Below are 16710 nucleotides of genomic sequence, written 5' to 3' on the forward strand. Positions count from 1 at the left end.
TGTAGACTAAACTTCCCCAGTTCCCTCAGCCTCTCCTCATAACTCATGTGTTCCAGTCCCCTAATCATTTTTGTTGCCCTCCGCCTGACTCTTTCCAATTTTTCCACATCCTTCTTGTAGCGTGGGGCCCAAAACTGGACAAAGTACTCCAGATGAGGCCTCACCAGTGTCGAATAGAGGGGAACGATCACGTCCCTCGATCTGCTGGCAATGCCCCTACTTATACATCCCAAAATGCCATTGGCCTTCTTGGCAACAAGGGCACACTGTTGACATATATCCAGCTTCTCGTCCACTATAACCCCTAGGTCCTTTTCTGCAGAACTGCTGCCTAGCCATTTCGTCCCTAGTCTGTAGCAATGCATTGGATTCTTCCGTCCTAAGTGCAGGACCCTGCACTTGTCCTTGTTGAACCTCATCAAATTTCTTTTGGCCCAATCCTCCAATTTGTCTAGGTCCCTCTGTATCCTATCCCTACCCTCCAGCGTATCTACCTCTGCTCCCAGTTTAGTGTCATCTGCAAACTTGCTGAGGGTGCAATCCACACCATCCTCCAGATCATTTATGAAGATATTGAACAAAACCGGCCCCAGGACCGACCCTTGGGGCACTCCACTTGATACTGGCTGCCAACTAGATATGGTGCCATTGATCACTACCCGTTGAGCCCAAAAATCTAGCCAGCTTTCTATCCGCCTTATAGTCCATTCATCCAACCCATACTTCTTTAACTTGCTGGCAAGAATACTGTGGGAGACCGTGTCAAAACAGCCTTGAAGCCATAGTGTACTTGTATGTCAATATCACCCATAATGTCTGACACAGACTTATTCAAAAAGGCCACAGTACATCAGTTTTTAATTTTCAGTCTGTTACCGTGACTATCATTATGGGGATCAGAGACAACAGTGTGTCAAATTAACACATTAAGGAGTTTGGTTTGCAGTGCAGAGCCTGGATTTGTTACAATTTCTGTTACCCTTTCCATTTATCTTGGCTCAGATGCATACAAACATTACTGATGAAGGCCAAGGGTAGTCAAAGTCATCACAAGTAGGTCCTTGTTTAGTTGACCAAGGATATTTGGTAAACTTTATTTAGTTATTCAACTTAGAAAATAAACACAGATTTCTACTGGGGAGGCAAAAACATGAGCATCAGAACAGCTAGGTTCATGCGAACAAGTTTTTATTAACTTCTTTCTTTTGTCAATTTCCATGGGTAAGAACAAATATTGAAATAAAACTACTTCCTTTACTTTCTCTGGCAATGTACATGCTCCAAATGGCATGTTCGTCGCTTTTTCTAACATGAACAGGCTGTGTCACACCTTTACTCGCTGCCTGCAATAAAGGACCAAATCCTGAAGTCCTGATTCAGTTTTTTACTAATTCCTTACTTGGGCAAAACTCTGCTGAAATCAGTGGGCCAAATCCTGAACTCCTCATCATGCAAGACTTTCACTGTCGTCAATGAAAGTTTTGGCTGTGTCAGAACTGCAGGGCATTGCCCACAGACTACTTTGTTCAATGAAAGAATGCCGCTGAGTTTTGTTTTTTGCCCAATGATGAAAGTCAGCAGCCCAAATCAGGAGTGCGAGGGGCACACCAGGTCAGGGTGTCTGCACACACAGATGAGGTACACAAGTTTAGTGTAAACAGATTATCATCAGGATAAAAACATTTACCAAACCCTGCGAGGTCATAGCAATCTGATGCACTAAGCTCCCCGCTCTACCCACCCCCCTAGTGTGTATCAAGGTTATTTGTTCCCAATGGAAAAAACAATAAAAATTAATAAAACCAGTGATCTAAAAGTGCTATACATTTTTGATAATAAAGAGAAACTGACCAGTTTAGAAGGCCCAAAATGGTTCCCTTTTTTAATATTAGCTTGCAAAATTGTTACGATAATTTGAGCATGTGTGTGTGTGTTCTCAGAACTAAATGCTTTATATTTTTTAAATATTGTTTGAGTGTATTCAGTACTGTGGAAAAAGACTAATGGGACTCAATAGAACAGATGCTCCCCAAACAGTGTAGCTACTCAGTAATGAGGAGCAACCCTATGATAACAAACAATTGTATAATTCTGCAGTCCTTGCTCATATGAGTGAGTCCTTACTCACTGGAGTCAGCAGCAGCAGATTCAGGCCCGATGTGAGTATGTGGGAGAAGAAAATGAAGAATTTTTAAGGAGACCAAAGTTCAGTTTCAAGCTCTCATGGGGTTTTTTAAATAAAGTCCAACTTTCTAAGCTGAAAGGTAGTTTGGAATAAAATGCTAATAAGCAGCCAACATGGCTTGGTGCAAGAAAACACTGAGTAGCCTTTTTCCTTTCGGAAATTGGAGATCTGTGAATGTATGTGACATGTTTCATGAACCACTCTTTGTTCTTCTCTTATAGATTCAAAAGCAGGTGGCCATCTTACCTAGAATGTGACCCAGGATTCTGGGCCCACATTCTATGGAGGAGACCAGAATCTGCTATTAGGAGCCAGGTAGGTTTCTCTTTTATATAGGACTAGTAAATGCACTGTTTGATGTGCTCCCTGGCTGTCTTGAGCCATCCTCCCTTGCAAAGGTAGAATACCTCAAGGAGCCAGTTCAGCACACACCACTACAGTGTCTGCATTAGGCTATGTCAGGCAACCAAAATCCACACATTTCTGTAGCAGAAGCACATCAGTCTGCATCTGTAACACCTTAATAATTTCATTCCTAGGTGGAGTAAGGTAAGTAAGCTGTATTGCATAACAGCTTTGGTTATATGGACAAACCTCCATTACTCCCTCCGTTACCAAGCCTGCAGGATGTATTCTGTCGTTTATATATATATGTAGATGTATTCTGTCATTTATATATATATGTATGTATTCAGTGGGACAAATATCAAACATGGATTCTTGGGCTTTTTTTCATAGAGCCAGTATGGACTAATAACACGGAGAATGTAATAACAGGAGTTGTAACTGGTTCTAGAATGTACACAAAAATAGAATGAGCGGAATTAGGCAATCCTTGAAGGGTGTCCCATGTCAATTAATCACATAAATGCAGTCAGGACCTTTCATACCAAGAGAGAGGAAGTGCTTTTTAACATAGAACGAGCAATAACAACTAGTACTATAATCAGGTGTACAAGGAACTCACTAAAGGGAATGCGATGAAAGAAGCAATTTCGTAAATCTTGTTTGCCTCCAAGGGCACATAAGACTAAGTCGGATTTTGTTTAGTTTTGTTTTGCTTTCCTCAGGGTTACATGCCAGGAACATGTGACAGGCTTTCTTGGATTTGGATGAACAAGGTCTGCTGATTACCAGCCATTTATAAACATTTGGTCAGCATTAGACAATCAGAGCTCTTGTTTAATGGGAGCTGTCCCATAATTCTCACCCCTTTCGCATTACTGCATTTGTAAGACTTTAAAATTCAGAACTTTAAAAGAAAATCTGAAGAAATAAGACCTAAAGCACATGATAGCAAGATGTAAGTCTCCTGAGATAAAGCCAGATTTGCTTAACCCCTTTTACTGCTGCTCAAGTAAGCATGTGATTTGCACAGAATGTTAATTCAGATGAACTGAAATGTCAGGCTCCACTGTATGTCCAGCAGGACGGGGAAGGAGCCCATGTCATTCAGCATGAAGAGGCTAATGTATCAGTGGAGCCAATTATACCAGTGTGGCGTCAGCTTTACCACACACTACTGATGAAGATAACCACATCCGTTTCCCAGATTGGAAAGGGCAGTTAGTTTCAAAAACAAAAAATTAAATAGGCATTAACTGTACAACAAAACAGTGTGGATTCCTTCAATCACAGAATAATAGCCTCTTCTCTAAGCATTGTGGGCTTTTTGTATGACTGTTAATGCTTGAGCACTGAGTGGCAAATGTAAATGTCCTGTAGGCAACAAGTTTCCTAGCTGACTGGCTCCTAAGGAAAAGGGCTTTATTTTCAGAATCACGTATTGCATGTACAACTTGCATTTGCACACACTTTGGGGCCATATGGATGCTAGACTCTGCATGTGCTAAATACATCACTTGCATGTGTTAAGGCTCAAAAAGTGTGGTTTTGGGGGGCATGCAGGTGCACAAGGAGAAGCATTGTTGAAGTCCCACTAAAACTCAGGCCCAAAGAGTCCACCAAGACCAGTAAGATTGACAGCACAAATTATTGTTAACTGCCCACAGGCTACGTTATTGTGTTTCTAGAGAGACGTCTGTGTCTGCCTTCCTTTATTCAGACATGACTAGGTCATTCTGAGAGTTGTGGGTCTGCAGGGTCTCAGTGATGGGATATTTAAGATCATGGCAATAACACAAGCTTTTAAAAATAAAAATGATAAGGGCCGATGATCTTATTCCCAAGGACGAGTGAAGTTTTGCAGGTAGGCTAACAAGATGGTATTCCTCTGCCTTCCGGGGTAAAACTCTTCCTGGGCACTGGGATCCTCCCAGCCTATTGAGATAGTGACTAACAGTGGCAGTACTGCCTCTGAAGGCAGACTGTCCAGCAGCAGGTATATTTTTACCTGGGAAATCTAACTGGTTTGTCGCATTGCCTTTTATCAAAGGCTTTAGGGAGCTGGGGGGCGAATGGAGATTAAAAAGAATGTATTGTGTAAAGTCTGGCCTGGCCTGGCCTTAGATGTGGTATATTGAAAGCTGCGCATTAATACTTTCACTCTTTAATATGCATTCTTGTATAGAAAGGGAACAATGCCTTTTTCTTTTCTTTTTTTTTTTTCTACTGCTCCTGTCAGCAGTGTTGTCAGTTCTGAACACGGCTTGTTTCACGATGGTACGGTTTAACGCCCAAGGGAATAGTGGCTGACCAGGGCAGTGCACGTACACTAACAGTATCCTGGAGCCAAACGCCTCCCTGACATGACTCCATTGAAGCCAGAGATGTATTTGGCCTATGATGTTTAACATGGCTGCTTGAGCACAGAAGTTAATGAGGCTGCCAGGTGCAGAAAGAATTGCCTAGAGGGGTATCTCTGCACTTGGAGCTGGGAGTGTGATTCCCAGCTCAAGGAAATGTACTCACTACTAGTTCTCATCCAGCTAGAGAACTAAAAATAGAATGACTCTCCAGCAGAATGGATGGCAGGACGGGTTAGCCACACTGAATACGTACCCTTCCAAGGCCATAGGCATGTACTCGGGGCAGCTAGCCCATCCTCCCGTCTGTGCTGTCATAGTGCAATCAGACCTAGTACAAGTAGGTCTCCTTGAGCTGAGAAACACACCTCCAGCTCCAAGTACAGATATATTCTATGGGTTCTAATCATTGACTTTTCATAAATCATCCTTGTTCTGCATGTGCAGAAAAGTATAACTAGGTTCAAAAAAGAATTAGATAGGCTCAAGGAGGATAGGTCCATCAAAGGCTACTAGCCAAGATGGTCAGGACTGCAACCCCATGCTCTGGGTGTCCCTAAACTTCTGACTGTTAATACCTGGAACTGGACAACAGGAGACGGATCACTCAATGATTGTCCTGTTCCGTTCATTCCCTCTGAAGCATCTGGCACTGGCCTCTGTCAGACGACAGGATACTGAACTGGATAGCCATTGGGCTGATTCAATACGGCTATTCTTATGTTCTTATGTAAAAGTGAGACAGCATAAACTTAATAGAGCTGAGGAAGATTAGGCTGATTTGTTATCCACATTAGAAGATTGCTTTTTGACCTGTTCCACTTGGTCTTTGACTTCTTGATGTGGAATGCCTGTCTAGCAAACAGAGGGACCAGTCAACCACCCAGGAAATCAGATCTAGGAAAGTAACTGTCACTTAGCACAGAAGCTTAGTGCTAATGACACTGAAAAAATTGGTAATACAGGATGCACTCTGTCAGTTACACCAATCATCTGATGGTCCAAAACCTACTCTACATTACGGGCTCATCTTCAGCTCTTGGGTTACAAGTTTCAGCACAGTTCCTAGGATCTTTTTTCCAAACTTAACACCTGCCAAATATTTGCAGTCTGGATGTCATTTCTGGTGCAGCAACTGGCTTACGTTTATTTATAAAATACAGAAGTGTGTTCAAGTTGATTCAAGGAGTCAAACTGGAATTTAAGTGGCCTGAAGAAGCCAAAGTGGGATAGAAGCAAATGCTACACTTAATACCACCAGGGCAAGCCAAGCAAGTAAATAATCTCTGAAATTGCTCACGGGGGTCTTACATCACACAGATCTTCTTTGTATTCCCTTTTATTCTGCACATTTTTGATGCCTGTGCAAATACACTGTTTGCAGAGGTGCCTCTCCATTCCGAAATCAGATTGTGCAAAACAGAATTTATAATGTGAAATGCAGGAGAAACTGTGACAAAAACCTTAAGCCTGATAAACTCCAGGCATTTGGCAAAAGCAAGATCTTCTCCAAGATAACACAGTCGGCTAGTGCAAGACAAATGACCACAGAAATGTACAATACCGGGCAGTGTTTAAAATCTCTGCCAGTTTTCTTTGCCAGGTTAATGGCTGGCATCTTTGCCAGGTTAGTAAGTGATTTGTTATACATTTAGAAAGTGAATTTACAAGGAAGGGAGGGGGAAAAGGCAACAACAGCTGTGCTCACAAAACCATAATTAATGGTCTGTCATTGTTTCCATTGTAAACCCCTATTATCAAGGTACTTGTAAATGAAATGTTCCAAACTCATATTTGATGTAGAGAATCGCACCCCAGAAATGAATGGGTATTTTTCACAATAGAAGACAAAACCAAAATCCTTTCAAACCAAGACAGGTTTTTGGGGACTTGCTGTACTCTACTGGGTGAACCTATGCATTTAGATACATTACATCTGAATATCTTTTGGCCCAGATACTCAATGGTATTTAGGCATCTAACTCTTAAATTAGGTGCCTAAATACCTTTGCAGATCTGGGCCTTTGTGCCTCCTCTCCCATTCCTACAACCTTCAATGAAAAAGAAGAGGTTTAATGTAATATTTAGACGTTCACTTATCTCCAGAAGCAAAGAAAATCACAATTAAATGTATGATTGAAAACCCATGCTGTTCATTATCCATTAACTCTGATCGTTGTCCTCTGTTTTCGCAAGGATCTGAGAAGACTGAGCTATCTCCTATGCCATAGGTCAAATTCAATGGGTTTAGTGAAATCCATGGTGTTGCAGCCCTTACAGTAGGGTCTGAATTTACACTCATGTGTGCAGCAATATCCAAGTACCACAAGAATTAAGACAATACTGTTAGCACAACTTGCTTTCATTTGCTTTTGTGGGTTCAAGTCAGATCCTTAACGTTACTTTAAAAGTCATTTTCTGAGGCTGAATTTTTGTTTTGAGGTTGGGTTTTTGCACCTCAGGCTAAGATCTCAGAAGCTAGAACAGTTGGGTCTTGTTAGTACTGGGATGGGACAAAACTAAGGACTGGCCAGGATCAGTGCTGCACGTAACGTTGGGCATTAAGAAGGTAGGGTGACCAGATAACAAGTGTTGAAAATGGGGACAGGGGTTGGGGGGTAATAGGTGCCTATATAAAGAAAAGCCCCTAATACTGGGACTGTCCCTATAAAATCAGGACATCTGGTCACTCTATAAGAAGGTGACGCTGTGGCCGTATCTATGCTTGGGTATAGCCCTGATTCAGCACCCTGGCTTCCTGTTGTCTACATTTTAGGGTCAGCACCAGTGCACCTTCTCTAATTGCTGGCCACCAAATACTCTGTCAGGCTATAGGCAAGGCCTCCAACCTAGATCTATTCATTTTCCCTTACCTAAAATTCCCCAGGGAGTTTCAACAGAAGAAACTATTTGCATTTATGATTTCTTTCCTTTAAATAAAGTGCACTAAAAAATAATAATGCATGGTCTTACTCCCAAAACTCTGTGACAGGCGAAGTGAAGTTTGTAATGTTCAGTGACAGCCAGAGTGTTTTGTTCTTCCTGAGAGTGTCTTCCATGCAAGTAGGTGTGTTCCACTTCTGACCACAAAGTGACCAAGGTAGGACGCTCTGAAATGACTGGAACAGATAGTACACTCCCCAAGCCAGGATGACGATGTAGTATACATTCAGAAGGGACACAATCACTATGGAAGCATAACCAATTCCTAATACAAAATAAATAAATAAAACACATACATAATGGTCACTTATCGTTCCAACACTATGAAATCCCAGACATTTAAAGCTGTTTTTTAATACTCTATGGATTTAGATCCTGGTGTATGATATACCACTATTGGAAACTCGATCCCATTAAACAGCACACGCAACTAAAGCATAACCATGCTACTGTCATTGATTGTCACTAGCACCAGTGGTTGCAGCGGTATTAATGAGATCCTTGGGCAGAAGGTTCAGTGTATGTGCAAAATAAGATGTGTGTTTAAAAATTCCAAAGTGAGTGAAGTGAAAGCCGTAATCTATGCACCCATTTCTCTTTTGCAAAGAAAGTATGCTATTTGTGCTTGTTATTGCTAATGAAATCAATGTTTAACTCTGCTATCAATACTTGACAATAAAAAATGTCCTTTGTTTGTTTTTAAACACAGGGTCATGGGCAGATAAGGCCACGTCCTCCACAACTTAAAATGGCAATCAGGGAGGTGATGGAATGCAGCTCTGGCAGAATTAAATACCAAAACTATTCTGTGGGTCTGACTCCTCTCACACCACCGTAATCTCATTGCCATTACTTCTGATTGATACCTCTGTGTCAGAGGAGAAACAGTCTCTTTATTTAAAGTAAGAAACAAAAGGTCTGCATACATATCCTTCTTCTGATACCTTTTGAACACTAGTATTTAGAATCTTGAAGGGCTTTCTGAAGCTAATGTTCCATTTAGGAATGGGAGCAAGAAAACCTGTTTTCCCAACAAAGACTTACAATAGTTTGTAAAATAAATAAATTAAATTAAATAAATAGGTTTATATGAAAGGTGCTTACTGATATACTGTATCAACACCTGGCAGAGCTGCCTTATATTGCACAATCTTAAGCCATATTGCAATGTGATTCTCCACAGCCAATAATTTTGTGCTGAGTGCAAATGGAAGTGTATTATCCCCCTATAGAGTGTATTATCTATTCTACTGTTCAGTCAGAACATTCACTTAGCCATATTATTAGAACCATAAATTTCCTTTTCCAGGGATACCAAGGTGATTTTTATTTAAACCAAGAGCATCACTTCTCCCCCCATCCTATGGCCTAGTGAGAGGAGGGGGAGAAAAGAAAGGGGTGGAAATCAGGATAATTCCACTGACTTCAGTAGAACAGCTGAGAATTTGGCCCATTGGATACGATCTTACTTACTTAGGTAGTTCCATTCATTTCAAGGAGTAAGATACTGCTCGGTATCAGTAAGGGTGGCAGAATCAAGGCCTAAGTCAATTTAAGGTGCCCATTCCCACTTCAATTTTGAAAAGGAAAAGTAGTGCATCTCTATCCAATGTAATCACTCATAATTAGTGGGGGTTAATTCTAATGAGTCAGTTCATTTCCCAGTGTCTCTCTGAAGCCAGTCGATGTGTGGGATGCAGTTAGGAGTTCTAAAGGATTTTGGTAACCAGCTTTTAATTTTATATTCCCATTACATTTCAGAGTGGCATTCGCACAATTCTTGTGAACGGCAAGTGTTTCTTCGTGTGCTGGCAAATGCCCTTTAATAAGAATATGCAGCAACCAGAGTTGTTTTTTACAGTCTGATCTAATTATTGCAAAAGCTCTGTGCCTGAATCTTTCCACAGAAAGCCATTCAAATTCCCACTGTGCTTGTAATATAACTGTGATGCCAATGGCAAGGTTTTGCATGGCAAAAAGAGTTTGGTTTTCAGCCCAGGATAATATTTGGAAAGGCACTTTCGCAAAAGGATATGAGACTATGGAAAAGAGTCTGATCACTTAGTATTTCAGAGGAACACTACCTTCTCCAACTCTCGTCAACACAATGTGAAATGACCTCTCTCTTTCTCACAGGTTGCACAGCCTCTTGCTATGGGCCTATTTAGTGCACAACATGCTATTTCTTTCTTATTTATTGGCACTTCTGTCATTTAACAAGATGACAGCAACAAAAATTAATACTTTGATTTCTCCTTTATACTCTCAGACTTCTACCTTTCCAGGAACCAATATCATATAGTCAGCGACTACAACAAATAGCAGCGCTGATGGACAGGAAGGAAATATACTTGCCCCCTGTTTTTTAAGCAATACACCACATCAAGGGTGTACCTTAGAGACATGATCCAAAGACCACTGAAATCAATGTGAGCCCCTTTCTAGGATCAGACCCTAATATCTGAGGATTTAAGTGCAGCTTAAATGGTGCATATGCCTTGTGGTGGCCCTCTGCCCAGGGGTGAATTTCCCCCATAGTGTATTTCGTCTCAACTCAGCAAAGCACTTAAACACATTCACAGCGCTAAGCACCTGAGTAATCCCATCCTTATTTAGCAAGGCAGTTCAATTTATGCATAAACCCCACAGTATCAATGTGAGGCACGTGTTTCAGGGCTTTGATGAACCGGGGCCTGGGTGTTATAACAATGGGAGTCAAAGGCATTCTGCACTTTGCAGGACTGGTTGCCAAAATGGAAATTACCCGTTAATAACATTAACAATACCATCAGCGCATCTAGCACAGCTGTTTTGAAAAATTCCAACTAGCGCTAACATGTCATTACATTCATTAACTATGTCTTGTGTCGTGATATGGCAGGAAAATAACTAACCAGTGAAAATAGGGCAGATCTTTTCCCAGCATGTAATTCCTCCTTCAGAGGTATACTGTCCTAGCGCCACCTCCAGGAAAAACACAGGAAGACCTCCCCCAAACAGGAAAATGAAATAAGGTATAAGAAATGCACCTGTACAGAAAACACAATGTACAAAAGAGATTAAGAGAATTCAAAATGAAGAATAATACACATGCTGCAGTAGATATATATAACAAAGAAACAAAGTTGATACCCTTGTGTACACACATAACAATTTTACTTTTCTGGGATTATTGCTCCTGTTCAAAGATTAAAAATAGAATGGTTACAAACCAAAGTGAAAGGTCATTTTCATTCCTTTTTACAGAAAACATCTATAAAGATTATGAGGATTAGATATACTTTCATTTCATTTTAGCTAAAGCAGTATTTTTACTTTAAAACCCAAAAGAAGTGTTCAGTTCAAGTCTTGTCTTAGCTGCACCACTATACATTTGGAGTAGCGCCATTAACTGGAGTTATTCTACATTTACACTGAGAATATTAATCCATATAATTAATGTATATATTTATTTTTAAGTTAAAAGTGAAGTTCAACTGTAATAATAGTAAAATTCAAGGTTGTTGAGTATTTTCATAACAGAGCTTGGACATTAACTATGAAATAATCAAGCAATTTCCCCTACAGCTTGGGAAAGAGAAAAGAGATTGTTATGGTTATTTCAATTTTAAATATGTGGGAGGCACTCCGATGCTACAGTATTGGAAGGATGGATGGTGGGACGAATGTATAGGTGAATGAGAAGAAATTAGAGAGAGAGAAAAATACTCACCTCCGCCATTTTTATAGCAGAGATACGGAAACCGCCAGACATTGCCTAAACCAATAAATCCACCAGCCACGGACAGCAGAAAGTCAATCTTACTCGCCCACTTCTCCCGTTGAGGTGGCTTCCCCTCTGCCTCGTCCTCAGGGCGTGTCCCAGGGCTCTTGCCAGGGGAAGGTTTGAGGATGTCCTTGTGGAAATCTTTCAAACACTGAAGCTTCTCCTTTGTTGCCATGTTTCTGGTTTCTAAAGAGAAAAAAGTGGCATGAATTTATTAAACAGACATTATTGGGAGAACTCCAACCGTACAAAACTTGTTTACCAAACTAAGTTCCCTTAAAGGTCACCCATTACTAACGCACATGTTTCCTTTAGTGACCAGGATACAGATAGGCCTCAAAAAGTACACAGAAGTCTCTACCTTTGCAGGACCTTGTCAGAATACGATGCAAATACTTCCTGTGCTTGATCCAACACTTAGAGGTGAAAGTAAGCCAGTACAGTCCAGTATGGCGTACCAGTAAAAGCCAGTACACAGCCAACCGTACCGGCAGGGCTGCTGACGGGTGGGCCAAAAGGGGCAGCTTCCCCGGGGCCCGACAGTTTAAAAGGGCCCGGGGCTCCTGGCAGCAGCTGGAGCCCCTGGCCCTTTAAATCGTCACCAGAGCCCCAGGGCTCCCGGCCGCCGCTACCCCGGGGCTCTGGCAGTGATTTAAAGGACTCGGGGCTCCCAACCACTGCTACCGCTGCTACGCCAGTGGCTGGAGCCCCGGGCCCTTTAAATCGCCACCAGAGCCCTGGGTTCCTGGCCAGTGCCAGTACCCGAGGGCTCCGGGCAGTGATTTAAAGGGCCCTGGGGCTCCCAGCTACTGTTACCCCAGGGTCCGGCGGTGACTTAAAGGGCCCTGGGGCTCCCAGCTGCCATTACCCCAGGGCTCCGGCGGTGACTTAAAGGGCCCTGGGGCTCCCAGCTACCGTTACCCCAGGGCTCCGGCGGTGACTTAAAGGGCCCTGGGGCTCCCAGCTACCGTTACCCCAGGGCTCCGGCGGTGATTTAAAGGGCCCTGGGGCTCCCAGCTACCGTTACCCCAGGGTTCCGGCAGTGTTTCACAATGAAACTGCTTTCACTTGGCATCAGTAAAAGCAAATAAACTTTTATATTCAGTTAACTTCTTATATGTACCTATAAAATTACACATTTTCCTAGTGTGATGGTTTGTTAGTTAATTAAAAATCTGAGGGCATGACTGACCCTGATGCAAAACCAAAAGCAAATTCTACCACAGGGGCCAGCTAATTTAATAGAGGGAAAATGATTAACTGCCATGTGAAAATAGGTTTCAGAGTAATAGCCGTGTTAGTCTGTATTCGCAAAAAGAAAAGGAGTACTTGTGGCACCTGAGAGACTAACCAATTTATTTGAGCATAAGCTTTCGTGAGCTACAGCTCATTGCATCCGATGAAGTGAGCTGTAGCCCACGAAAGCTTATGCTCAAATAAATTGGTTAGTCTCTCAGGTGCCACAAGTACTCCTTTTCTTCATGTGAAAATAATAAAACGTGACATAATTTTACATACAAGTGCCTTTTTTATCCAGCAGTTCTTAACTAAACCAGTTTAGGAATAACAACATGGTTTTTGTTTTTTACAGCTAGACTATTTGAAACTATGCATTCATCAAAATGGTTAGCAAGTAACTGGTAAACCCAAATTCAGACATTAGGTCAAATTTCTTCTGCATGCAACTCAAATTACCTCAGCTGACTCTGGCTTGTTACATTTAGACTGTTTTATGATGCTGAAAATAAATATTTTCATCAGACCCAAAAAACCCAGCAAATTTATGGGTTGCTTGGTACATGTTATAATGTGTGCACAGTAATAAAAATCATGCTTCAGATTATCCCATTTGATAGCCGTCAACCTAGTACTTGCTTGCTGCTTTCTGATCTGTAAACAGATTTAGAAGTTTGGGTTGACATTAGCTCTACAAGAAGTTTTTAATTGGAACATGATTCTGAGATTCATGCATCAGTGTACCTTTAGAGATGAAAACCTTTCCATACACCATGTATGTCTGAGCCAGTCAAACCTGGGCCAGTCACACCCCAGTGCCTTAAACATTTGAAAGGCCAGTGTTCTTATAAGATGGTCCTCTGCAACAACTCCCTACTGCTCTGACAGCTAAAAAAACAAACCATTTGTTTTAGCAGTACTAATCACTATGGTATTCTCTTGCATTAGGAGAAAGGTATGTTATTATATACATACTAGTGAACAGTAGGGGGAGCTTGGGGAAGGAGAAAGAGAATAACAAGATGCTGGATAATCATTAAGGCTAAGATTTAGTCACGGGTATTTTTAGTAAAAGTCATGGACAGATCACAGGCAATAAACAAAAATTCACAGCCCCATGACCTGTGCATGACTTGTACTATATACCCGACTAAATCTTGGGTGTTCTGGGGGGCTGCTGCTCTGGAGCGGGAGCTCTGGGGTGCCCGCTGGTGCTATGGTGGGGGGCTCTAAGGCACCTGCTGGTACTGGGGGGGGGTTCTGGGGTGCCTATTGGTGCTGGGGGGGCTCCAGGGCACCTGGTGGTGCTCGAGGGTGGGCTCCAGGGTGCCTGCTGGTGCTGGGGCCTCTGGGGCACCCACTGGTGCTCAGCGGTACAGGAAAAGCCCAGGACTGCCACAGCCGCTGCTGGCAGGGCGGCTCCAGGTTCAGTTGCACCTGACAGCTGTAGAAGTCATGGAGGTCCTGAAAAGTCACGGAATCCATGACTTCCATGATATCCATGACAGATTCCCAGCCTTAATAATCATTGACCATAATGGTTTCTTTTTTGGGGGGGTAGGTTTTGTTTTTGGTACCTTCCTCTGAATCATCAGGAAGTGGCCACTTTTAGAGACAAGATACCTAACTAAACAGATCAATGATCTGCAAAGAGATAATGCTTCTGTTCCTCTATGGAGCTCTTATTTTATTTCATTTTTAGTGACTTTGCTAATCTAATCTAATCTAATCTTACTGGCTGTTGGTTTATTTCAATCACAGTTCAAGTTAATTTCATTTAGAATTTGCAAACCTAACCAATTTTTTGCATGCTGCGTTCTATAAATTTTATCTATCTCTGAGATGGTTGACCGTCCTGTAGTTAGAGTTAATGGCTTACAGGCTAAGTGCTAATTGCTGTCTTTTGGAATTCTTATTTCGTAACACATGACACTACATTTTCAAAAGGGCACGCTTATTTGGGGTGCTCTACTTGTCCACTCCTTTTGGGTGTCTCATTTTTGAAAATGTAAGTCTTGAGTTTTATTTTCTGATCCAAAATTACTTGGAATGTGATGATGGATCTTGGCTCTTCTGCTATCTTGCAGTGACAAGCTCTACACTCAGTTTTTTAAGTCCATCAATAAGAATTTCACAGAGCAAAGACAGCAGGATTTGAAACTAATTATAAGGCCTTTATAGCATTTAACCAGCTGCACAGTGAAGCACAGTACATTGCTTACCTGATAGCTGTGCAATGCACAGCTCGAGATCTTTTATTTCCCTCATTGTAACATTTCATTTTTTGCTATGAACCTATTCATCTAGTGTTGGCAAGGTCTCTATTGTCCATTAAGATACAGTGTCTGTTTATGGCTGGCAGGCACGTACTGTCCATCAGTGCCATAGGAATTAACACTAAGCTGCTACTTGTGACTACAATTCTAGCCCATGTCATATGTTACATTCAGGGACTGTGGGACTTTATCCCATTAGCTGCCAACTACTGGTGGCTACACAGCCACTCCCAGTTACCGGAAGTGCCAACAGAGTCTGTAAGGGGAGGGGCAGAGGCCATTCTGTTTGGCAAGGAAAAGTCAAGAAAGCTGAGTTTGTTTAGTGAAAGGCATTGTCTGTATCATTAATGGGGCTGGAGTTTCATTTCCTTCAGTTATGTTCCACTGGGTGAGGTTCTTAAGGGATAACAAACAAATAGCCTGATGGAGCTGCTCACTTCTCAGGTCAGAACAAGAGAATGATAGATTATTTTTTACAGAATCACATAGTGGGACACTTTCTGAGATCCAAGTCCCTCTAATTCCCCCAAGGGAAAAACTGTAAGAAACTACTTATAAAAGCGTGAAGTCCAACATGAGTGATTCAACTCCAAGGCACATGTCTGCCTTCCAGAAGACACATGTCTGCCTTCCAGAGCAGCTCCCTCTATGGAGCCTTGGCTATCTCCAGGAAGACTTGGCTTGACCTGCTAAAGTTTAGATGGATAAACAAAGAACCGCAGCCAAGCCTGCAGCCAAATATGTAGAACGTGGATGGAAAAAAGGGGAAAAAATCCAACTTTTGCTGGGCTAATTCTGTTCTCATTTACACTGGTGTGAACTCAATTAACTCCACTGAAGCCAATGTAGTTAATCTGGATTTATGCTGGTATAATGTAGGAGAATATAATACAGTAGCTAAATGTGGCCCTTTGCATTTTTCTCTCTTTGGCTCCCAGCATAATCATTACATGCTCCACACACGCTACATAATTGGCCTAATAGCTCCTTTTTTTATCTGCAGCACAACTCCAGACTCCACATACATCAGCCCCACTCCCACCTGTCAGGCAGGTGCATGAAATGCCTCACTCAGAATATCTCACTGTCTGATTAACACAGACTCAGTTGCTGCTCTCCTACTACTGGTTAGCTCTTGGCCCTCAGCGGAGAACTCCAAAAGAGATCAGCCTTAGGCAGAGAATGCCCACAGCTAATACCAGGTAGCTCCACACAGTACATCATCTCTGGTGTAGTTACATAACTGCTAACTCTGTCATTAGAATAATGATTCACTCTCCCACCCCACATAAAGGAAAACAATACAATATAGCAGGGGTTCTCTTTTTCTTTCTGAGGCCCCCCCCAACATGCTATAAAAACACTGGGAACTCTGCCTAAAGAATGACTGCAGAATCTGACCCGTGGTTTTTACTGAGGGTTGGAATATTCTCTGCAGGCTGATGTTCAGGAGCTGATTTTGTTGCTGTTTTGGAGGCTTCCCTAATGGTAACTTCCTTCAGGTTGTGTTTTCTCTGTTGGGTAATGTTCCTTTTTACAAGACTGTTTAAAGCCTTCTGTTTATCACGTTATAATTCATTTTATACTCCTACTTAAGCA

The 16710-nt window shown here is 42.0% G+C and overlaps 1 protein-coding gene across 4 annotated transcripts in view; it reads right to left on the bottom strand.

Annotated features, from left to right (window-relative positions):
• The window catches only part of SLC6A6 (solute carrier family 6 member 6), a 66844-nt gene that overhangs the window by 26147 nt on the left and 23987 nt on the right, over positions 1-16710 (bottom strand). For all 4 annotated transcript variants that reach the window (XM_084635502.1, XM_084635503.1, XM_084635501.1 and 1 more), the window contains 3 exons: positions 11546-11785; positions 10728-10862; positions 7864-8098 (listed from right to left, as the gene is read on the bottom strand). In XM_084635502.1, coding sequence (XP_084491628.1) covers positions 7864-8098; positions 10728-10862; positions 11546-11774 — 599 coding nt within the window. In that variant the 5' untranslated portion in view covers positions 11775-11785. The remainder of the gene's footprint in view (positions 1-7863; positions 8099-10727; positions 10863-11545; positions 11786-16710) is intronic.

Source organism: Lepidochelys olivacea, assembly GCF_965140295.1.
Source record: "Lepidochelys olivacea isolate rLepOli2 genome assembly, chromosome: 7".
Classification (NCBI taxonomy): Eukaryota; Metazoa; Chordata; order Testudines; family Cheloniidae; genus Lepidochelys; species Lepidochelys olivacea.